A 24,621-nucleotide genomic window follows, 5' to 3' on the forward strand; every position below is an offset into this window, starting at 1 on the left:
TGCCAATCCACCTTGGCCTGCAGTCCACAACCTTGGCTGGTGGCTTTCCTTCCCCTGCCCAACTCTCCGTTCCCTGACCAGACAGCCTTTAACAAACTAGCTGTTACTGACACCTTCCCTCAGGGCTTGCTTCTGGGGGAGGCCTCTTCATCTGATGGCTCAAGAGAAGCCAGAAATCTAACAGTTATTGTGAAATCTCCTGACTTTTAAATATTTGCAACCAATTTTTAAATTTTTTTAAAATATTATGTTTAACAAGATGAGTGTATTGCATCCATGCCAATTTCCTGTTGGGATATTGTACCTGTAGTCTGCAAGAGGTTATCACTGGGGGAACAGGGCATGTGGGATCTCTCTGTATTATTTCTTACAACTGCATGGGAATCTATAAGTATTCTGAAATAAATAATTTAATTAAAAAAAATTGTATGAGCTATTTATAAGAATGAGGATTGCACAGATGTTAAATATGGCAGACTGATAGGTTCAAACCCTGTCTATACCACTCACTAGCTTGTGTGTCCTTGGGTAAGTTACTTAGCCTCTCTATACCTTGGTTTTCTCATCTGTAAACTGAAAGCAGTAACATTAATACAGAGAGGAGGCAAAAGATATAATGTTAAATCAAGCTATATTCGAAGACTGCAATATGCTGATCAGCTCTATAGCCAGATCACTAGGAAACCTGCAGAACAAAGGAAGATTTCTGCTGGGATTGCTAACAAAGCAATTCTCTGCACTGTGAAGGGAAAACAGGAAAACCGAGTCTTTAAGTCACACCTTACACAAAATAAAATCATTCATTCCCTACGGCTAAAAACATGGGGAACCTATGGATCAAAAGCTGGGAACTGCCAGCAGGCCTTTCATACTATATTTTTATCTTTTCATGCTACATTCTCTTATCCTTTAGTACTGTATGTCTGCATCAAAGGAAAAAGGGTAGACAAAGTCTTTAAACTGTAATTCTCAGAAACTAAAGAACGAAATATAAACCAGTGTCTTTTCTCAGTCTCTGTCTTTTTCTCTTGGTCCTTCTCAGTGTGTTTTCTCAGTCCTTCTCAGTGTCTTTCTATCTGTCCCTCCCACTGTCTCTGTCCCTCTCTCTGTTTGTCCCTCTGGGTCTCTCTCAGGCTCTCACTTTCTGCCTCTGAGAGGAGACCATGCTCTGTCTATGGAGTGTTACCCCTTCTATAATAACCTTTGCTTTTGACTCTGACTCTGGCATGCATTTGAATTCTTTCTTGTGCTCAAAGAACCCTCTCTTGGTGCAGGCCCACTTCGAGGAAATTAGCCCTGTCCTGCATCAACAGTACCTACTGTTAGATAGCTAGTCAGACATGAGCAACAGAGGACAAAGGAATGGAGTCCCAGCCCAGACACAGCCCAAAGAAGACCCATTGGTAGTTAAAGAATCCCTCCTGCATTCCAGGAGACAAAGGACCAGAGGGCCATAACCTATAGCTGGTTTAATCCAGCCACAGATGCTTGTGCAGGTTAGGGACTACCCTAAACTGCCCACAACCTCAGCCTCATTATACCATCATTATAATACCATGTTTATGCCTGTAAGTTCATGAATCTAATTATAACAGACTGAAGTCTGGGTAAGCACACGTACCTTAGGCAGAGTTATATAGCAGAGTTATATAGCAGCCAAGTGTCAATCAAAACGACCTCATGTGGTCTACGGCCATACCACCCTGAACAAGCCTGATCCCGCCTGATTGCGGAAGCTAAGCAGGGTCGGGCCTGGTTAGTACTTGGATGGGAGACCACCTAGGAAGACCAGGTGCTGTAGGTGTAAAAAATAAAAAAAATAAGGGATTGTAAACTGACAAGGTCCTTGCAATCTGTGAGGTCGACCAAGGGTTGCCTTGCCTAAAAAAGAAAGATCTTAAGTGCCAGTCACCTAGAAACGCCTTTGTAACCACCCATCGCAGCCCTAATATAATACAGACCTCCCCCTTCCTTGGGGTCCCAGCCCTCTTTTTCCTTACTGTAACCCGCTCCCCATGGTATGCATATCCTCGTTTCCAAGCGGTTAGCCAGTTTAAGTGTGACCTGTTTTCTATCTCGAAACATGCCTTTAATAAATCTTACTTCTCATAATTGTCGCTGATTGGAAATTTATTTCTTTGTCAGAGATAAGAACCGAGACTTGCGTGTTACCAGAACCCCGATGGCTGTAACGGCGACACTACCTTATGGTATGTCTGAGGATTAAATGAGATAATGTATGAGAAGGTCTTAGAATAGTGCCTGGCACAGAATAAGCACCAGATGAGAATAAGATATTGTTATTTTTCTAATTGTTGCTGCTATCAAAAAAGCAAGGAGCAGAGTAATGTATGTGTAGTACAAAATATAAAGAAAAATTACATATATGTGAAATTATATATGTGCGCGTATATGTATAAAGTATATATATATGAACTTATCTCTGAGGGATACATAGGAACTGTGGAGAGATGGGAAGGGAAGAAAACGTTCACTGTGAAAATGGTGTTTTCAACATTGTCATTGTACTAAATGCCCCTGACTTGTACACTTTAAAGTGATTAATTTTATGTTATATGAATGTCATATCAATTTTTAAAACTGATGTTTTTTAAAATTTTGATCCTTAGATAAACCAAATAAATCAAATCTTAAAACTAGTAAGGAATGAAAAAAGGCAGGCAAGCACTGCAAGCCAAACCCAAGTACTCAGGACTCCAGGCTGCTCAGATCCACTGCCCATTGAGTTCCAGTGTGAGAGGGAGCCCCCAGGGAAAGCCAGCCCAGGCCACCCTCCTTATAACCAGTGCCAGCTGCCATTGGACACAGCAGCATGAGACCCTCAGTGGGAAGCACTCAACTGATCCCCTTCCCCAAACCCTGGCCCGCAAAATTGTGAACAAAATGTAAATGGTTGTTTTAAGCTGCTAAATTTCAGGGCAATTTGTTACTCAGCAACAGCAACTGGATCACTGCTTCAGGGCCTCCACAATGGCCCTTTGTCTGCCTGAAAAGCTCATTCTCCCACCAACCCCATACTTACTTGGTCTTCCTCACCTGATCCACATCTCTGTTCAATAGCACCTCCTTCCTGAGGCCTGCTCCTACCATCCTATATGTGCAGTATACACATTTCCCATCCCTTTATTCTGCTTTATTTCTTTCATAGCATCATTTACCACCTGTCATTATTTTATATATTTATTCCTACATTCTATGCCCTCCCTCATCTATAATAAAAACTCCATATGAGCTGAGAGAGTATTTGCCTTGTTCTCTCCACTGGAGCCTCAGCACAGAGTGGATATTCAGTATCTGTCGAATGAATGAATAAAGGAATGAATGCATGAGCCCCTGTGAGGGGACAGAGTGTGCAGAGGGCACCTTCTCAGGCAAGCTATGGAGGTCCTGGGCCCCTGGCCAGGCATATTCACCTTCTTATTCCAATACTCCGCCATGGGCCTCCAGGGACTGGGTCTCCAGGGACTTCTCTGGACAGTAATGGTCTGAGATGTGGTTGACAGCCCAGGAAGCCAAGACTCCTGCCCTAAGAACTCCAGAGGCTGGATCTCCTTACAAATAATTCTAATCTGGGGGAGGCTCAGGAATGCAGGTGTAGATGAGATCTGGGGCCGGCTGGGGATATGGATGACCCGGAATCCCTGGGTCCTGGGTCCAGAGCAGCAGTAGCCCTGACTGCAGGCCAGTCTAAGGGCGAACTAGATGCTCCCAAGGTTCTTTGTCCAAGAAAGCCATAATAAGGAGCTACTGATTTATCTTAGAGCCGGGCATACCACCTCTCTGCCATTAGAGACCTATCATTACCATTTGGAGCCATATCTTTTAACCAGAAGAACTATTATTTACTTGATATGCTTCCTTAAATAGACGTTTAAAACTTAAACAAATGTAATAGGAAGGAATTTTTATATTACTACTGTAACAGAAACCAGAGTCACTTGCCAGAAACAGTCAGTAACTGTAAAAGTTAATAATCACTAACATCAAGAGCTCAGGTGGCACTCATTGAATGCCAGATACTATTCCAAACATGTTCTGCATTTTGTTTAGTCCTAACAAGATGATGAGATGTCTTACTCTTATCCCATTGTACAGGGAACTGGGGCACAGAGAGTTTAAGTGACCTTCCTGATCTCACACAGCTGGTAAGTGGCACCAGCAGGGTTTGGCATCACCAGATTTTTCAAGACCTGTTAAAAAATTGAAGTTTATTGCAGCAGCCTTTCCCACACGTACTACTAAGTGTTGCCTCAAGTGCACATGTGCACACCTGTGCACACAGCACCAGCTGCACCCTCTGGTTCCCTGCTAGCCTGCCCTTTGGGCAGCAAGATCCTGGGGTCAGTCCTTGCCTCTTCACCCAATGGGGCTGGCTGGATGAATTTATCTTTCCAAGGCAGGACTTTACATTCCTCCCGTCAACACACAGGAACCCTCAGCGAGTTCTGAGTACTTACCTGGAGTCTGGAGCAGTTATGGGTGACCAGGTGCGGCATAACAGTTCTGATGCCCAGGGCAGACATAAACTGAGACCCCCACTTCTCCTTCCTGAGTCTGGCTATGACTTGCATAAGCCAGGATTCAGGCAAGACCTGAAGACACCTGTGGAAAACAAGGCTACGGGGTGGCCTTGGAGGAAGAAAGGGACACTCTTAAGCCTGATCCTGGGGAAAGGGTCTCCAGGGAGTCATATACAGCCCTTGGGCCCCTGGCTTGTAAGGAAGCAAAAACGCTACAGGACACTGCTGCTGCTAACCGCCGACCCGCCACTGTGACGCTTCTTGGCCTTGGGTAGAGTATGGCACCCAGGGCAAACTGAAGGAGGAGGAGCCTCTACGGCGACAAGGCCCCCTCCACCCAGGCTCCACCCTTCTCCCCCTGGACCTCTGCCGGGCTTGATCGGGTTGAGGTCATGGAGACTGCAAGAGGCCAGCCGACTCGCCCTCGCCCACCTCCTCAGTCCCCAGAGGCCAACTTCGCGTCCCGGCTGACCCCGCGACCCTCGCGAACAGGGCCCCCACACACCCCCGCCGCGCGCCTTGGTACGCGCCGCCAAACAGGCTGAGGCGGGTCCTGGGGCGGGTCCCCCGCCAGAGCCAGAGCCACTGCCCCGCGGGACGCTGGACTGCATCCCTGCGCGTGGGCACAGCATGGGGAGACACTGCTGGCGCCGGCGCTTGCTGGCGGCCGCATGTCTGGGTGCCGCGCTCCTGCTCTTGGGTGCTGCGCCCCGCGCCCTAAGCCCAGGTGAGTGCCCGCTGGGCCAGGGGCCACCTCTCCGGTGGCCGGACCCTTAGACGGGGAGGAGCACTTCCTCTCTGCTCCTGGGCTGGGGGGTAGAAATGCTCTTGACACCCCGCCTATGCCCCAGCTCCCAAAGGGTCTTGCCCCGCTCTGGAGTTCATCTCTTCTCAGCTCATGGGAATGGGGACCATTCAGGCCTCACAGTCTGTGCTTAGAGACTCGGGTCAATGGTAGGTGGCGGAGGTCGTTTGGCTCACTCAGGAAGGCAAGCCTTCTTTATTTCACCCCAGTCCCCTTAGCGCCAAAGCCCCTGCCAGGTATCTCTGTGTGACAGGTGCTGCTGCCAGGAGCACCCTGCTCTGCCCTGAAGTTCACACCAGCAAGGATTTGGGGCTCCTTTGCATCTAACTCATCGTCTGGTAGGGGAAACTGAGGTAGCCAGTCAGAACTCCAGGGACAGGCACTCCTGGCCAGGTGTGTGCTGAAACTTCACTCACATCATCTCTTCAAACCCTCCTATCAACCCATTTCAGGAAGGAGGAAACAGGCCAGAGAGGTAAAGGGATGGGTGTGGATGGCAAACGTGCTGGCCACATAGTCTGCCTGAGGCTTGAGGTGCCCAGTCATTGGCTTGTTCTTCTGACCTCTGGCTATGTGCCTTTCCAGATGTGAGTGTGTGTGTTTGCGGGGTGGGGAGGTCTGCACTCTTCTCCCCACCTGGCGTGGGCTCTGTGAGAATCCTTGGAGTCCCTCTTTTGGAACCTCACAGACAGGGAGTAAGTAACTTCACCCTAGGGTAGACAGGGATCGCGGAGCTGTAGGGTTTTGGTGGCCCAAAAGATGAGGCTGAGGAGACTGTTTTCAGGGGAGCACTTACCCGTGGAGAGGTCTGGCTGGGCCTAGGCTGATGGTAGTAAGGTCATTCCATAGCTTTACCTGCTGGGTGACCTATTCCCTCCCTTCTCAGGGCCTCAGTACTCCCATCTATAAAATGGGGTGTTCAAGTTCTTCCTTATAGGGCTTCTGGTGAGGTAAACGAGTTAGCACAAGGTCCCCAACCCCCAGGCTGCGGACCGGTACCAGTCCATGGCCTATTAGGAACCGGGACACACAGCAGGAGGTGAGCAGCAGGTGAGCAAGAAAGCTTCATCTCTGTTTGCCGCCACTCCCCAGAGCTAGCATCACCGCCTCGGCTCCACTTCAGATCACCAGGCATTAGATTCTCATAGGAACCCTGGTCCCTGGTGCTACAAAGATTGGGGGCCACTGAGTTAGCACATAGAGAGTGCCTGATCCCTAGCCTCTTTATTACAGTACTGTCATGATTAGGGGTGGTGCTGTGCTCCTTCCGTTCTGAGGTAGGGGGTGGAGGGCTTCCTTCTCCTGCTCTCCCTCAAGGCTGGAGGCCAGGGTTTGGTGACGCCTCCTCAATGCTTACTGGGTCACCCTACCACTCAGATTGTTCCCTCCATGTCTGGGAACAGCCCACAGGCCGGGATACCTCCACCAGCCCACAGGAGGGAGCTGCGGGCACTCTTTCCATCCCATCCCCTCCATGAACTGGCTAGCCATCTGGGGGTGGTGCTCTGGGTTCATGGCTGGTGCTCCCTTGAGTTAGCTGAGGGAAGTGTCCCCTGGCACAGTGCAGGCTGTGGCCCTGGAGAGCGAGTGTTAGAGAGGTGGCTCACATTCTCCCTTCTTGCCTTTGCCCAGGCTGTGCCCCCTACCTGGACTGTCCTGCAACATGAATACCTTTGGCCATGATCCTCTCACCCAGCATCTGGCCTCACTGTTTCTGGTCTGGAAGACCCTTCTTGACCCCTGCTTCCATAGCCCCTAGACTGGAATAGACTTTTTCTTTGTCCTCCTACCTCTCAACATCCTTCTCTGCTCCTACTAGACCCTCAGACCTTTCTCCATGGCCTGTTTCCAGCCATCACAGTTTTGAGAGTAACTTTGGATGAGCAAGGGTTAATCAAACCAACCTACCCAACCTACCCTGTTGGCTCTTCTCCCTTCCAAGCCAAGAGCTAAAGCCATGAGCTCAGAAGCCAGCGAGGGTCTGCTATGGAGAGCCTGTAGGCCCATGGCAGACTAGGAGAAGAGACATCTGGGTGGAAAGGCCTTCTTCTGCTGGAGGTGGATGCTGCTGTCCAGGGCCTTTGGAAATGGCCTCAATAGGGCCTTCGGCATCTCTGAGTGTGTCCCAGCAGCATGGCCCAAGGAGATAAAGGGTATGGTTTGTGGCCTCTAAGGGCCAACCCCGAGAAGGAATTTTAGCCCTTTATTCCAGGCAGGCAGGTCTGGCACTGTCTCTCCTTCTCCAAAGGAAAAGGTGTTACCAAAATTGGCACGGGGCTCCTGTAGGGCTGCCAGCTCAGGCCTGGAGCTCCTGCTGTCCCTCTACCAGTGTGTAGGGGTCTCTGGGACAGCCCACACTAGCACTCCTCAGACCCCAGGACTCCACCATCAATGCTAACCTGGTACTCAGGGTCCTGGGGATGAGGAATATGTTGGGGAAAGGTGGGACAGCTGCCTAAGACTCTGCTGCACCTCACCCTCACCCCAGGGGCAGCTCCACTGTCACCCCCACCTCCTTCTACCCTTTGTGACATTGTTTCTGTATAACACTTTGACCACATATTTGCTGGGCTCCTGCTTGTGCCAGGCCTCTGTCTGTCTAGGCCTGGAAACAAAACTTTGTAATATCCCTGCTCTCACAGATCTTATATTTTTTGTGCTAAAAGCCTTCATTTCCAGTCTGCATCATCCATCTGGGAGGCATACCCAGGGAGCACTGCCATGCTGCTATATTAGCTCTCCCACCTCTGGTCCTCAGGGCTTTGTTTGGGGTACTGGAGCCCACGGCAACACCCACCCCCACCCAGTTCTGATCCTCTATCCCCTTCCTAGCTTCTTAGGGCTTGAGCGTCTTTCCTAATTTTGGAAGTCATAGCTGTTTCTCTCCAGCCAGGCTGGGCCTCTGTCTACTTCCAGGGAACCCTGGGGTTGAGGGCAGAGAAGGGAGGGTGTAGAAAGAGGTTGCGGGGAGGAGAGAACTTGTTCTCATGGGAGTCCACCACTTCCGCAGCTGGATCACTGCCCTCCCTCTCCTCCAGGCCATGTCTCTTCTCTTAGAGCCCAGCGCTTCCTGTCTGAAGTCCAAGGGTAATGTGTGTTAATAGAGACCTTCTCCCACAGCATCCTTCCCGAAGAGTCTCCAAGGCGAAGGACTCAGGAACCTCAGATGGGGACTCTGGCTCTCTCTCCTAACCACCCTCCCTCTCCCTCTCTACCCTTTAACCCTTCTGGCACCACAGCACCTAGGGACCCAGTCCATATAGACAACTGTGGGCCGAGCACAAGGGCCATGATGGTCATAGCACCCCGGCAGTCGTGCAGTATTGTGACCCTGTAGGCATCCAACATTTATAATGAAATAGCAGTATTTTTGTCCTGTGCAGAATAAATGCAGAAATGCCCAAAGACTACTGAGAGTCAGGGCACCAGAGCTGAGGAGGGTGGGTGAGGACTGAGATTGGCCTGGCTTTGAAGCTGAGCAGGACCCCTTGAGGACTCAGTGCCCTCCCTTCAGTGCAGAGGTCAAGGCCCGTTTGGAGGTAGCCTAAGGAAGCCTCAGCAGGCAGCTTGCCCTGTGTCTACTGCCTCCCACTCAGCCTCCTGCAGGGCCTCATCCCATAGGCTCTTCTTCAATGCCCTTTTTCAGGGCTCCCCCAGTGCCCTACTCTACATGCCCTGACTCTTTCCCCAGTCCTGGCCCCTGGTCCCTCACAGGCAAGAGAGAAATCAGAGACTGGGAGCCACCAGAGGATGATGTTTCAGTAAGGACAACCCAACTCAGGCCCACTTAAGCCAGATGTGGCCGCCTTCAGGCATGGATGGATCCAGGGTCTCAAACCATGTCTTCAGCTCTAGGTTTGACTTTTCTCCATGATGGTTTCACTCTTAGCTCCCTTAGCCAAAACAGAGGGCTCTTTTACCAACAGTTCCAGCCAGAGTCCCAAAGATGTATCTCATTGGCCTGGATTGGGTCACATGATGCCCACTGCGGAGACAATTGCTGTGACGGAAAGGGATGGAATGCTCTGAATGGCCAGGCCTGGTCACATGCCTATCTTAGCAGCTGCGGGAGGAGGGCAGCCTATTAAAACCACATAGGCTGAATGTAAGCAGGTTTGTTCCTGGAAGGAAATAGGTAGGCTAGCAAAAGGAAGGGGAGAGGCTACTGGGAGCCAAATCAATAGATGCTCACAATTCTGCTGTCCATTCCCAGGTACTGTGAGAGTGTCCAGAGCTCAGAGGTACTTTCCAGGCCTCCGGAGAGTACTGCGAGATAAGGCATGTTGGCAAGATGGATGGCTTACCAGAGATTAGAAAAAATGAAGTGCTTTGCTCAAGGTCTCTCAACTAGTGAGTGTGGGGCCAGGGTGAATCCTAACCTAAATTCTAAATGCTTATGCTTTCCACTCCACAGGACAGAAGTGTTTGGGTTGGGCTTTTAAGGCTACATAGGAATTTACCAGGTAGTAAAATGAAGAAAGGGAATTTTGGGCAGAGGGAATGGCACAAAAGTATAGAGTGAAATGGCCTGGTATGTTAAGTGATGTGCCGTGGGTGGAGCTCAGGGTTCATGAGAGAGAGTGGTGGGGTGGAAGCCAGAAAAGTACTATAAATTACCCAGTCATAAGTGGCCTCGAATGGAAGGCTAGAAGCAAGGGTGCTCTCCCTATAGCCATGACGGGTCATCGGTCTTTAAATAAATATTCCTTGACACGAGGTGGGTACAGGGGTTACAAGGAAACAAGATAATCCCCTTCCTTACAGAGCTGACCTGCCAGGGGAGGAGCCGAACATCAACCGACACATAAATCAGATTATTTTAGCAGTAATAAGTGCCATGAATACATTAAAAGAAGAAACTGGCAAAGACCCTGGTGTGGAAGGAACATCTGAGTTGAGACCTGAACAATAAGTATCTGCCCCAAAGTATTAGTTTCCTGGAGGAGCGTCCCAGTCAGAAGGAACAGTAAGCACAAAGGCCCTGAGGTGGGAATATACCTATATGTTCAGTATGGCTGGAGCTGAGCAGATGAGCTGGGAAGGAACCAGAATTTACTGTTAGCCAATGGGGAACCATGTAGGTTTTAAGATCACCAAGGTGGAGCTAATAGAATTAGGAAGCCAGGTGGGGAGACTTCGGTGATCGTCACAGGCAGAGTGGATGGGGCTTGCCCTGGGCTAGCTACTGTGGAGGAAGCAGAAGTGGAAGGCTTCTTGATGGCTTTGGAGGCAGAGCTGACAAGACTATACCCAAGAACAATCTGGTCAGGGAGGCTTCCATTCCACATGGTTTGTGGAGCTCAGTTTGGAGTTTGAATTTTAAATACAAGTGGAGAAATCTCTACTTCTCTCTCAGAAAAAAAGTCAGAAAGGCAGAATTTCTTTTTGTTTGTGAAGGGCTTGTCAATATGTTCCTCCCTCAGCCTGACCACCAGAGGGAACATCCTTGACCCAAGGACGCACAGGTCACCACAGAAGGCCTATGTCGCCCCAGGGACTGAATGGGCTAGGGCAGACAACAGCGACAAGGCCCAGGACTCCTGCCTGTCTGGTCTTGCAACACTAGCCCCGTTAGAACTTATTAACCAGAAACTCTATGTCGTAATCTTTGCTTACTGGACTAGGACTCACTAGTGTTTCCTCCAAAATGATGAAGCCTCAAATCGCCCATGCAGCTACTTGTACCTTACCCCATTGCAAGAGGTGGCAGAGCTTTTCCTTAGAGGTGGCTATGCAAGGACAATTTATCAGGTTTCTTTGTGTGGCATTTCACCTACCAGCTTGTGGGTGCTATGAGGGTGGGTTATGTATAGGGTGGAGTGGGTGCCTGAGCATCAGGATAACATGGCCTGCATTAAGGATGCACACATGCTGTAGCCTGGGATCAAATCCTGTTTCTGCCCCTTATTTGCTGTGAGGCCTCAGGCATGTTTCTTTGCCTCTCTGATTTTCAGTTTCCCCATCAGTCAAATGGGGATAATAATAGTTTCTATGTAATAGGAGAAAGCATCAATGTGCACAAATCACTAAGCATAGTGCGAGGTGCCCATCTGCCCAGAATTCTGTGGGCCCCAGTACTTCCTGACTGACTCCCCAAACCTAGCCAAAGCCCAGCCTCCCTTGCTGACTTCTGTGCTCTCCTAAGAGCTTCCTATGTACTCACAAGCAGTGCGCATTGCAGGGTGTTGGACTGGTCCTCATGGTGGCCTACTGGGCTGTGACCACTTGCCTGCCTACAAGTCTGGGCTACATGATGTCTGTGGCCTGGACCCCCATGGGCATGGGCCCTTGGCTCTTCCAGACTGCCAGACAGCTCATTCCCCATTGCTTCCCTCCCCTTCAAAACCAGCTGGCTTGCTCTGAGCTATTTCAAAAGTCCTGCTGTTTCACTGCTGTTGTCTCTCTGATTCTGTTTTTCTTCCTCCCAGCCTCTCTCACTGTCATCATTTATAGCTCTCGTCTCTGTCTCTGTCTCTGTCTTTAGCACCTCAGTCCCTCCTACCTTCTCTCCTATTCCCCTCTCCCTCTTCTCTCTCCCCCATCTCTCCATAACCTCCTGCTATTTTTGTTTCCTTGTCGAAAGCAGAACTCTCATGCGGTTTTGCCGTGGCTGCTCTGGGCTGGCCGAGTTCTTTAGCTCAGGCCCAGGCCCCTCCCTGACCATGAGACTGGGGCCTGCCCATTTGGTTCTCCCTGGCCTCTCTGCTCCACCGTGCCATGGGCAGTGGTCCTGGGACCTAGAGCCCAGTGGAAGGGCTAGGGGGGCAGAGGAAGAGGCCAAGTGGGGCTTGGGGTGATGACAGTGAAGGTTGGGGGAGGCCTAGAGTAGCCCTCTTTAGGTCATTCCCTACCCTAGAGCCCCAGCCTCCAGCTATCCAGAGTTGGGGGCTGGACCCAGGAACCTTCAAGGCATTCCCCTCTGACTCCCTGGCCCCATCTGTCCCCCTCCATGGCCAGCTTGCCTATCCTGCTGGACATAGGTTCCTCTGTTCTGTGTGGTGGGGCTGGGTGGGGACATCCCAGCCCAGTCCTGTAATCACTGGCCACATCTACTCTGGGCCTGTCTCTGGTGCCTCCTCCCTCTTGACCTCCACCCACTGGCCCCCGAGGGATCCATTCTTCTGCAGACTGTGGTCTGCCTGGGAAATGACAGGCTTTACAGAAGGGTTGGTGTTTCTGGAAGGCTCCAAGTTATGGGGTCCTGGAGTAGAGACAGGCCTAGGTTTCTTCTCTGTCACTTGGGGTTCCTCCTCCCACAACCCCTAGTGAACGCAGCCCTTCAATCCCCAGCTGTGTTCCCAAGATGAGCTCTTCACTGGGTGACCTAGGGCCAGGGGTAACACCTTTTGGAGCCTCCACTTTCTTGTGTGCAAATGGAAAGAAGGATCCTCCTCTTCTCAGGGCTGTGAGAAATGCTGTGCTACTGTGGTGCCAGCAGCTCCTGGTGGCTGCTGTCACACTTAATCCAGCAACCTGGGGCCTCCTGCACTTTGAGGGGCTAGACAATATTGCTGCCTTTTGCTGTCAGATCATTTTCTGATGATAGTGGCATTCCTGGGACATGGCCAACTGCCAGGAAGGTAGCCGTGGGTCTCACAGAAATCCCTGGGCCCAAGTTTGGAGACAGAAGTTTCAGTCCTGGAACCACTGATGAGCCCTAAGACACAGGCAGACCCTAAGTGTCTTACCTTCTTCACACACCCTGGGGAAACTGGGATGGGGAAGGGCCCAAGGCTGCCAAAAGTGTGGTGGGGGCCCTGGACAGTGGGTTTCAGGTACACACAGAGGGTCTGGAGATCAGGGCAAAGCCACTATGGCTGTACATTTATTCATTCCCTCATTCATTCATTCAAACAGACTCTGTTGTCCAGGCACTGCTCTATCCACTAGGCACTGCTCTACTGCAGTGGTTCTCAGTCTGCTCTCCGCCGCCAGCAGCAGCATCACCTGGGAGCTGTAGAAATGTAGATTCTCACATCAGAAACTCTGGGCGTGGGGCCCTGCAATCTATGTTTTAACAGGTCCCATGCATGCTAAAGTTTGAGAACCACTGTTATTGGTCAATTTGCCAACAGATCAGTTCATCAAATTGTCTAAGTTTATTTGTTCACCAAAAACTTGTCTTAAGGAAAACCCTTGAATCTTTTCAATGAATGTATTCTTAGAAGCATTTTAACCACTTCATTTTGTTGAAACCAAGGGTCTTGGAAACATTCTTCTTATGAATATATTTTTTTCTCATATGCTCCCAAATTCTTAAAGATAGTCTTCTTATGAATGTCCAATATTCTTATGAATTCAGTAAGATATTAAGATAGCCATTAAATAAATTTGTAAACTAGATTCACATAAGATGTTTTTGGATATATTCTTTTTATGATCAATATTTTTATTTATTTATTTTCACTGAGATATAATTCTCATTCCATAAAATTCACTATTATAAAGTATACAACTCAGTGGTTTTTAGCATATTCAAAAGTGGTGTGAGATCACCATTGAATAATTCCAGAATGTTAGCCATTATTAGTCTCTCCTCATTTTCCCAGTGCCCACCCACCCCCAAATTCCTGGCAACCACTAATCTACTTGGTGTCTCTAGGAATTCGACTACTCTAGTACTCGCATAAGTGGAATCATACAATGATTTTCTTTTTCTGACTAGTTTATTTCATCCAGGTTCATCCATGTGTAGCATGTGTCAGAATTTCCTTCCTTTTCAGGGCCAAATAATATTCCATTGTATGTATAGACCATATTTGGTTTATTATTCATCTTTTGATGGACACTTGGGTCACTTCCCCATTTTAGCTACTGTGAATAATGCTGCTATGGAACATGGGTGTACAAATATCTCTCTGAGATCTGCTTTCAATCCTTTGGGGTAGATACCCAGAAGTGGAATTGCTAGGCTATATGGTAATTCTATTCATAATTTTTTGAGGAAGCTCTATACTGTTTTCCACAGTGGCTGTATCATTTTACATTCCCACCAACAGTGCACAAGAGCTCCAATTTTTCCACATCCTTGCCAATACATGTTGTTTGCTGTTATTTTGATAGAAGCCATAATGATTGGTATGAGATGGTATTTCATTGTAGTTTTGACTTGTATTTCCATAGTTATTGATGTTGAGCATCTTTTCACACGCTTATTGGCCATTCGTATATATTCTTTGGAAAAATATCTATTCGAGTCTTTTGCCCATTTTTGAATCAGTTTGTTTGTTTTTAAATTGATAATTTTTAAGAGTTCTCTATATATTCCTGATCAGATACATGATTTGCAAATATTTTCTCTCATTCTGTGGGCTATCTTTTTACTATGTGGATAATGTCTTCTGATGCACAAAATGTTTTAATTTTCATGAAGCCCAACTTATCTATTTTTTCTTTTATTACCTGTGCCTTTGATGTCATAGCCAAGAAATCATTTCCATATCCAATGTCATGAAGGACAACTATGTTTTCTTCTAAGAGAACTATCGTTTTAGGTCTTATATTTAGGTCTTTGATCCATTTTGAGTTATTTTTTGTGTATGGTGTTAGGTAAGAGTCCAACTTTATTCTTTTGCATTTGGATATCCAGTTTTCTCAGCACCATTTGTTAAAAAGAATTGTCCTTATTCCATGGTATGGTCTTGGCACACTTGTTGAAAATCATATATATGTGAGGCTTTACTTCTAGGCTCTCTATTCTATTCCATTGGTGTGTATGTCTGTCTTTTTGCCAGTACCACACTCCTTTGTTCACTGTAGCTTTGTAGTAAGTAATCAGGAAGCATGAGTACTCTAATTTTATGTTTTTTCTTTGGGCTATTTAGGGGTCCTTTGAGATTCCATATGAATTTTAAGATGGGTTTTTCTATCTGTGTACAAAATGTCATTGGGATATTGATAGCGATTTCACTGAATCTCTATCATTTTGGTAACATTGATATTTAACAATATTAAGTATTCTAATCTATGAACATAGAGTATGTTTCCATTTGCATCTCTTCAATTTCTTTCAGAAATGTTTTGTAGTTTTCATTGTACTAGTCTTTCACCTCCTTGGTTATGTTTATTTCTAAGTATTCTTTTTGATGCTGTCGTAAATGTAATTGTTTTTGTAATTTCCTTTTCAGATGGTTCATTGTATATAGAAATGTAACTAATTTTTATGTGTTGATTTGTATCCTGCAACTTTGGTGAACTCATGTATTAGTTCTCACATTTTCTGTGTGTGGAATCTTTAGGGTTTTCCACACGTAAGATCATATCATCTGCAAACAGAGTTCACCTTACTACTGCCTTTCCAGTTTGGATATCTTTTGTTTCTTTTTCTTGCCTAATTACTCTGACTAGAATTCCCAGTACTGTGTTGAATAGAAGTGATGAAAGTGGGCATCCTTACCATTTTCTGATCTTAGAAAAGCTGTCGGTCTTTCACCATTGATTATGATGTTTTTTATATATGACTTTTATTATGTTAAAGTAGTTTTCTTTTATTCATTGTTTTTTAAGAGTTTTTATCAAGAAAGGGTGTTATATTTCATCAGTGTTTTGGGGCTTCAATTGAAAATTGAGATGAACTTGTGTTCATTTTCCCTTTATTCTATTAAGTGGTATACTACATTGATTGATTTTCATATGTAGAACCATCTTTACAAGCCAGGAATAAATCCCACTTGGTCATAGTGTAAATTTTTTTTTAATATGCTGTCAAATTTGGTTTTCTAATATTTCATGGAGGATTTTTACATCAATATTCATAAGGGATTTGGGTTTTTAGTTTTCTTGTAGTGCCTTTGTCTGGCTTTTAAAACCAGGGTTATACTGGCCTCATAGAATGAGTTAGGAAGTGTTCCCTCCTCTTTAATTGTTGTAGAAGTTTGAGGACTAGTATTACTTCTTCTCTAAATGTTTGATAGAATTCACCAGTGAACCCATCAGGTCTAGGGCTTTTCTTTGTCAGGAGATTTTTTTTTAACTGATTCAATCTCCTTACTAGTTATAGGTCTATTTTGGTTTTCTATTTCTTTGTGATTTAGTCTTGGTATGTTTTTGTGTTTCTAGAAATTGGTCTGTTTTATTTAGATTATCCAGTTTGTTGACATAAAATTGGTCACAGTGCTCATAATCCTTTTTATTTCTGCAGAGTCAGTAGTAACAACCTCACTTACATTTATGATTTTAGTAATTTGAATCTTCTTTTATTCTTACTCCATCTAGCTGATGGTTTGTCAATTTTGTTGATCTTTTTGAAGAGCAACTTTTGGTTTCATTAATTTTCTCTATTTTTCTATTTTCTATTTTATTTACCTCTGCTCTAATCTTTATTATTTCCTTCTTTTTGTTCACTTTGAGTTTTTTTTCTTTTTGTAGTTCCTTAAGTTGTAAAATTAGATTGTTCATTTATTTCCTGTTTTTTAATGTAAGCATTTATAGCTATAAATTTCCCCATTAGCACTTTGCTATATTCCATAAGTTTTGGTATGTCATATTTTCATTTTCATTTTTCTCTATTTTCAATTTCTTTTGTAATTTCTTCTTTGATCCAATTTCCATAAATTTGTGAATTTTCCAGTTTTTCTTCTATTATTGATTTCTAACTTTATCCCCTTTTGGTCAGAGATGATATCTTATATGACACACATCGTACAGGTGGTCTGTTGTGTTGACTAAGTCCTCTATTTCCTTACTCATTTCTGTCTGGTGCTCTATCAGTTATGATTGGTGTACTGAAGTCTCCAACTATTATTGTAGAACTGTTAATTTCTCCCTTCCATTCTGTCAGTTTTGCTTCATGTATTTCGGTAGTCTGCCATTAGGTAAGCAAATGTTTATATTTATTCTATCTCTTGCTGTGTCAAAACTTTTATTAATATATAATGTTGTTCTTTGTGTCTTGGAATCTTTAAATTTAACATCTATTTGTCTGATGTCGGTGTAACCACCCTTGCTCTCTTTTGGTTACTATTCACATGGAATCTCTTTTTTCATCCTTTCACTTTCAATTTGTGTCACTGGACCTCAACTGAATCTCTTGTAGACAACATATAGAACTGGGTTTTGTGTTTTTATCTATTCTGCCAATTTCTATTTTTGATTGGAGAGTTTAATCCATTTACACCTAAAGTAATTACTGATAAGGAAGAAGTCTGTCATTTTCCTGTTTGTTTTCTGTATGCCTTATGGCTTTTTTTTTTTGTCCCTTATTTCTTATATTACTCTCTACTTTTTTAGTCCATTTTTTACAGTGAAATATTTCAATTTATTTGTCATTTCCTTTTGTGTATATTCTATAACTATCTTCTTTGTGATTACCGTAGAGATTACATTTAAGACCCTAAAATCATAAGGCTCTAATTTGAATTTATGCCAGTTTAACCTCAATAACATACAAAAACTCTGCTCCTCTACAGTTTGTTGTTGATGTTACTTAATTACATCTTTTTACATTGTGTGCCTGAATGTGTAAATTAACAATTCTTTTAAATGCATTAGTCTCTTAAATTGTGTATAAAACAAGATTTGGAGTTACCATAGTACTAGTGTTTAGATTAACAATTTTTTTCTTTAAACATATTAGTCTCTTAAATCATATAGAGAACAAAAAAGTGCAGTTATAAACCATTGTTACAATAATACTAGCTCTTATAATTGCCCATGTATTTGCCTTTATTGAGATCTTTATTTCTCTGTATGGCTTCAAGTAACTGTCTAGTGTCCTTTCATTTCACCCTGCAGGACTCTGCTGAGCATTTCTTGCAGGGCAGGTAAAATAGTGACATACTCCATCAACTTTTGTTTGTCTGGGAATGTCTTAATTTCTCTCTCGCTTTTGAAGGACAGTTTTGCCAGATATAGGATTCTTGGTTGACACTTTTATTTGAGCACTTTGAATATATCAGCCCACTGTCTTCTGGTCTCCAAAGTTTCCGATGTGAAATCTGCTCATAATCTTATTGAGGATCCCTTATTTGTGATGAGTCACTTGTCTCTTGCTGCTTTGTCTCTTGCTGCTTTCGAGATTCTCTTTTGTTTTTTGAAAGTTTGATTATAATGTGTCTTGGTGTGGTTTTGAGTTCAATTAACTTGGAGATCCTTGAACTTTTTAGACGTTTTATTCATGTCTTTCATGAAATTTGGGGAGTTTTCAGCCATTATGTCTTCAGATATTTTCTCTAATCCTCTCTCTCTCTTCTCCTTTTGCATGTGTGGTCCACTTGATGTTGTCCACACATCCCTTAGGCTTTATTTTTTTTCCCCGGCTTTATTGAAATATAGACAATTAGTTGCTTGTATTTACATTGTACAATTCAATGAGGTTTTTTTTTTTTCAATTATAGTTGGCATACACTAATATATTAGTTTCAGTTGTATAGCATAGTGATTAGAGATCTATATAACTCACAAAGTAATCACCCCACTAAATCTAGTAACCCTCTTCTCCCTTACATATGTATTACATTATTAACTATTTTTCTTATGCTACACTTTATATCTCCATGTCTATTTTGTAATTATCCATTTGTATTTCTTAATCCCTTTGCCCTTTTTGCCATCCTCCCAACAATCCTACTGTCTGGTAGCCCTCAAAATATTCTCTGTATCTATGAGTTTATTTCTACTTTTTTTTGTTGTTGTTTATTTTGTTCTTTAGATTTCACATGTACGTGAAATCATGCGATATTTGTCTTTCTCTGTCTGACTTATTTCATTCAGCTCAATAGCCTCTAGGTCCATCAAGGCAATATCTTTTTCCATCCCTTCCTTTTAGTCTGTGTGTATCTTTTAATCTGAACTGAGTCTCTTGTAGGCAGCATATGTAGAGATCTTGTTTTCTTATCCATTCAGTTACTCTATCTTTTGGTTGGAGCACTTAATTCTTTTCCTTTTGAGGTACTTGTTGATAGGAATGTAGTTATTACTATTCTTTATTCATGTTTTTGATGCATAATTTTTCTTCTTAAAGAAGTCCCTCCAACATTTCCTGTAATACTGGCTTGGTGTTGATAAATTCCTCTAGCTTACTTTTGTCTGAGAAGCTCTTTATCTGTCCTTCAGCTCTAAATGATAGCTTTGCCGGATAAAGTATTCTTGGTTGCAGATCCTGGGTTTTCACCATGTTGAATATTTTGTGTCAAGCCCTTCTGTCCTGCATAGTTTCTTTTGAGAAATCAGGTGCTAGTCTTATGGGTGCTCCTTTATAGGTAACTAACTATAGGTAACTTTTCTTGCTGCTTTTCTGTTGCTGCTTTTAAGATTCTCCCTTTGTATTTAACCTTTGTTATCCAAATTATAATGTGTCTTGGTGTGGTCCTCTTTAGGTTCATCGTTTTTGGAACTCTCTGAGCTTCCTGGGGTTATGTCTATTTCCTTCTCCAAGTGAGGGAAATTTTCCATCATTATTTCTTCAAATAGCTCGTCAACATCTTGTTTTCCTTGTTTTCCTAAGACATGGACGTTTTTACCTTTAATTGTGTCCCATAGGCTCCTTAAATTATTATTATAATCTTGGCTTCCTTTTTGTTGCTGTTCTGGTTGAGTGTTCTTGGCTTCCCCATCCTCTTTAGCAGTGGTTCAATCTTCTTTTTATCCACTCTATTTATTCCATCTAATATATTCTTCACCTCAGATAATATGTTCTTCATTTTGGACTGGTTCCCTTTTATAATTTTCATTTCCATTTTTATGTTTTTTATCTCTTTGTTAAAGTTATCACTGAGTTCATCTATACTTCCCCTAAATTCATTGAGCATCTTAATAACAATGTTTTCAACTCTGTATCTGTTAGATTGCTTGACTCCATTATTCCTGGATCTCTGTTCTGTCCTCTTATATAGTTTCTGCTTCTTTGTCTTCCCATTTTGGCTGCCTTTCTGTGTCTGTTTCTATGTACTAAGCAAAGCTCCTAAGTCTCCCGGTTTTGTTAGCATGGATCTGTGCAGTAAGTGTCCAGTGACACAGTCCTGAGAGGGGTTCAGCTGTAGGCCAAGTTTAGCCCCAGCCTGTGACCTTCCGGGGCTATCTGTTAAGATTCAGCAAGCAACCCACAGAAGCTGTGCTTATAGTTGCCTCAAGAGGCCATGCCAGAAACTGAGGTCAGCCACCACCAGTGTGAGTCTTGGAGCTCGTCAAGAAACATCGACTCACTGAGGACACAACTGTATGTGGCTTGGGTGGGGCCATGAGTTGGGGAAGGCAGAGTTTCAGGGAATCCTTCAGTGGAGCACCTCTGTTATCCAGTTAGATGATGCCTCAGCTATGGTGGCGCTGAGCCTGCACACTGGGAGAGGAAGGGCTCAAGAGATGAACAATGGACACTGCCAGCACTTCTGCCTTGGAGAAAGCCTCATGTCTAGCCCTTGCTCCGACAACTCAGTGTCCCTCTATAAGTCCCTGGTGACCCCCGTGCTGCTGGCCAGGCTCTGGGGCTCAGAGTGAACAGGTCCTCACCATGAAAGTCTGCTTGCCGACACAGCCCCTTTAAGAGGCATCTGCAGCTGCCACAGCGTCTCTCCCACTCAGCCACTCGGACCAGGGAGCCTTGATTTTCGCTCCCTCCTACCTTCTACCATTGCAGGGTGATTTCTTATTTCCCTCCCTAGTTGTAGTGCTTCTGCTCATTTAGGTCCCAGAAGACTTTACTTGCTGTTTGCTCCATGTTTCTGTCACAACTTTGATGTAGTCACAAGAGGGATAAACAAAGCTTCTGTCACCTATGGCATTTTTTTTTAGGCTTTATTTACTTTTACTTAACCTTTTGTATATCTGTTCCTCAGACTCAATAATTCCTTTAGTTCTCTCTTAAAGTTCTCTGATTCTTTCTTCTGACTGCTCAAATCTGCTTTTGAATCTCGCTAGTGAAATTTTCATTTCAGTTATTGTATTTTTAACTCAAGAATTTCTTGTTTGTTTCTTTTTAAATGTACTCTCTTTGTTGATATTTCCATTTTGTTTAACGTCATTTTCTTGACATTCTCCACATCTTCCTTTAGTTCTTAAAGGATCTTTAAGATAGTTTTTTCAGAATTTTGTCAGATATTTTTTCGGGACAGTTCCTGCTTTGTTCGTTTGTTTGTTTCATTTGAATCGGCCATATTTTCTCATTTCTATATATAGCTCATGTTTCTTTTGTTAAACACTGGACATTTGAATCTAATAATGTGGTAACTCTGGAAATCAGATTCTTCCCCTTCCCAAGCAATAGTTGTTTTTTGCTTCTGTTTTTACTGGTTTTGTTTTTCTGATTGTTGTAGGCTATCTCTGTGCCTACGGTAAGCCTGAGGTGTAAATGTAAGGTTTTGTGGTTGTTGTTTTGTTTTCTGAGCTTTTCCCTGGACATGCACGGTCACTTGCTAATTTTCCCCATATACACAGTTCTGTTTAACATTATACTGTTTAATTTTGGCTTCAAAAAGGGAAAAAGAGAAAAACAAAAGGGGAGATGAAAGGGAGTTAGTCCTTTAAGTCCCTTGTAAGTCACTCTGGCTGGAGTTGAAGGGGATTTCAACAATGGGGGTAGAGTGCAAGAACAATAGTTGCCTTCCCTTGTCTGGATCTATATTTTCAGAATGAGCAATCAGTGATTGGAGCACAGATATTCAGTATTAGGAGAACTGGGTCCTTCATGCCCACTCTGGCTCCCATCCCACACGCTGCATGTAAACTGCTCCAGAAACATATGCACAGCTGCCTGTCATGTGGCTGGGGTTGGGGAATGGGTACTTTCCACTGTGATAAGAGCTGAAATTGAGTGAAATTAACTATAATTTACTATCCATTCCTTCCCTTCCACCAAGCCTTGAATAGACTCCAGAATTTCAAAATAATTACGTCAAATAGATTCTGCCAGTATGATTATTGTCTAGCTGGGAAGACAGATTCCTGGTTCTTCCTCATCCACCATCTTCCCAGAAGCTAGTATGCTTAGGTTTTAAGGACCTGCCAAACTATGTTCCATAGCAGCTGCTTTCTTTTACATTCACACCATCAATATATGAGGGTTCTAGTTTCTCCACATCCTCTCTAACACTTATTAATGTCTGGCTTTTTTTTTATTACAGCCATCCTAGTGGGTGAGAAGTCATATGTCCTTGAGGTTCTGATTTAGATTTCCTTAATGACTACTGATGTTGAGCATCTTTTCATTTGCTGTTAGCAATGTGTATATTTTTTGGAGAAATGTCTATTCATATCTTTTGCCCATTTAAAACATTGCGTTATGTCTTTTATTGTTTAGTTGTAGGTATTCTTTATATATTATGGATACTAATTCCTTATCAGATATATGATTTAAAAATATTTTCTCCTAGTTGGTGGATTTTGTTTTCACCTTCTTGATGGTGTCCTTTGAAACACAAAAGTTTTTAATGTTGATGTACAGTTATGCCTTGCATAACAATGGTAGTCCTATATAATTATAATGGAGCTGAAAAATTTTTATTGCCTAGTGACATTGTAGCTGTCATAACATCATAGCACAATGTATTACTCGTGTGTTTTGGTGATACTGGTATAAACAAACCTATTGTGCTGCTAGTTGTATAAAAGCATAGCACACACAATTATGTGTAGTACATAATACTTGAAAATGATAAATGACTGTTACTGGTTTATGTATTTACTATACTATGCTTTTAATCAATATCTTAAGTGTGGTTTTCTACTTATAAAAAAAGTTTGGTATAAAACAATATTCTGCGTTACACTGGCAGCAGCCTCATACATCTTGTGTTTACTACATCTCTTGATTGCATCATTTCTCTTTGTGCTTGACTTAATCTCATTTTATTTTGTACAGTAACATGTTGTACAGCTTGTAGCTTAGGAACAATAGGCTAGGTGTGTAGTAGCCTATACTGTCTAGGTTTGTGTAAGTGTACACTATGATATTTGCACAATGATGAAATCGCCTAATGACACATTTCTGAGATTGTATCTCCATCATTAAGTGCCTATTGACTGTAGTCCAGTTTATTTATGTTATTATTTTGTTGCTTGTTCTTTTGGTGTCATACCTAAGAAATCATTGATGACTCTAAGGTCATGGAGATTTATGTTTACATTTTCACTAAGAGTCTCATAGTTTTAGCTCTTACATTCAGGTCTATGATCCATTTTGAGTTAGTTTTTGTATATGATTTGAGGTAGAGGTCCAATTTCATTCTTTTGCATGTGGATATCAAGTTTTCTCAGCATAATCTTTGAAAGACTATTCTTTCTCTATTGAACTGTCTTGACACCCTAATCAAAAGTCAACTGAACATAAATGTAAGGGTTTGTTTCTGAATTCTGAATTATATTTCACTGATTTACATGTCTCTCTTATCCCAGCACCACACAGCCATGGTTACTGTAGTTTTGTAGTAAGTTATGAAATTGGGAAGTATGAATCCTTTAAGTTTGTTCCTTTTCAAGATTATTTTAATTTTCCCGAATCCCTGAATTTCCACATAAATTTAATGATCAGTTATCAATTTCTGCCAAAAAAAAAAAAAGGTAGCTGGGATTTTGATGGGGATTGCATAGAATCTGTAGATCAGCTTGGGGAATACTGCCACCTTAACAATATTAAATCTACTAAACACAGAAAATCTTTCCATTCGTTCAGGTCTTTAATTTCTTTTAGTGATATCTTGTAGTTTTCAGTGACGTCTTACACTTTTTTTGTTAAATTTATTCCCTATGATTTTATTCTTTTTGATGATATTGTAAGTGGAATTGTTTTTGAAATTTCACATTTGGATTATTCATTACTAGTATTTAGAAATGAAATTGTTGTATATTAATCATGTATTCTATAACCTAGCTGAACTCATTTATTAGTTCTAATAGTTTGTGAATTCTGTAGGGTTTTCTATATTTATATCAAATCATGTTGGTTATGAGCAGACATAGTTTTACTTCTTTTCCATCCTCGATGATTTTTATTTCTTTTTCTGCCTAATTACAATGGCTAGAACCTCCAGTTCACTGTTGAATAGAACTGGTGAGAGTGGGCATTCCTGTCTTGTTCCTGATCTTAGAGGGAAAGCATCAAGTCTATCACCATTAAATATATAAGCAGTGGGTTTTTCCTAGATGGCCTTTCTCAGTTTAATAAAGTTCCCTTTGATTCCTAGTTTGTTTAGCGTTTTCATCATAAAAGAGTATTAGATTTTGTGCAGTGTTTTTTCGGCATCTTTTGATGATCATATGGATGTTTTTTCTTTATTCTGGTACTATGGTGTAGTATCTGGATTAATTTTGTAGGTTGAACCAACCTTGCACTCCTGGAATAAATCT

At 43.2% G+C, this 24,621-nt stretch overlaps 1 protein-coding gene and 1 pseudogene across 2 annotated transcripts in view; both read left to right on the forward strand.

Moving 5' to 3' along the window:
• The first annotated feature begins 1,685 nt into the window (after window positions 1-1,685).
• On the forward strand, window positions 1,686-1,804 carry LOC120587023 (uncharacterized; annotated as a pseudogene).
• Window positions 1,805-4,910: 3,106 nt separating this feature from the next.
• The window catches only part of CHST13 (carbohydrate sulfotransferase 13), a 33,167-nt gene continuing 13,456 nt past the window's right edge, over window positions 4,911-24,621 (forward strand). The window contains exons 1-2 of one of the 2 annotated variants that reach the window (XM_039843596.1): window positions 4,911-5,268; window positions 5,600-5,821. Coding sequence is in view for 1 of the 2 variants with exons in the window: in XM_039843594.1 (XP_039699528.1) it covers window positions 5,172-5,268 (97 nt within the window). In the remaining variant the exon portion in view is untranslated. The remainder of the gene's footprint in view (window positions 5,269-5,599; window positions 5,822-24,621) is intronic. The other variant, XM_039843594.1, reaches the window with a different exon arrangement.

Source organism: Pteropus medius, unplaced genomic scaffold (genome assembly GCF_902729225.1).
Source record: "Pteropus medius unplaced genomic scaffold, Ma_sr-lr_union100, whole genome shotgun sequence".
Taxonomy (NCBI): Eukaryota; Metazoa; Chordata; class Mammalia; order Chiroptera; family Pteropodidae; genus Pteropus; species Pteropus medius.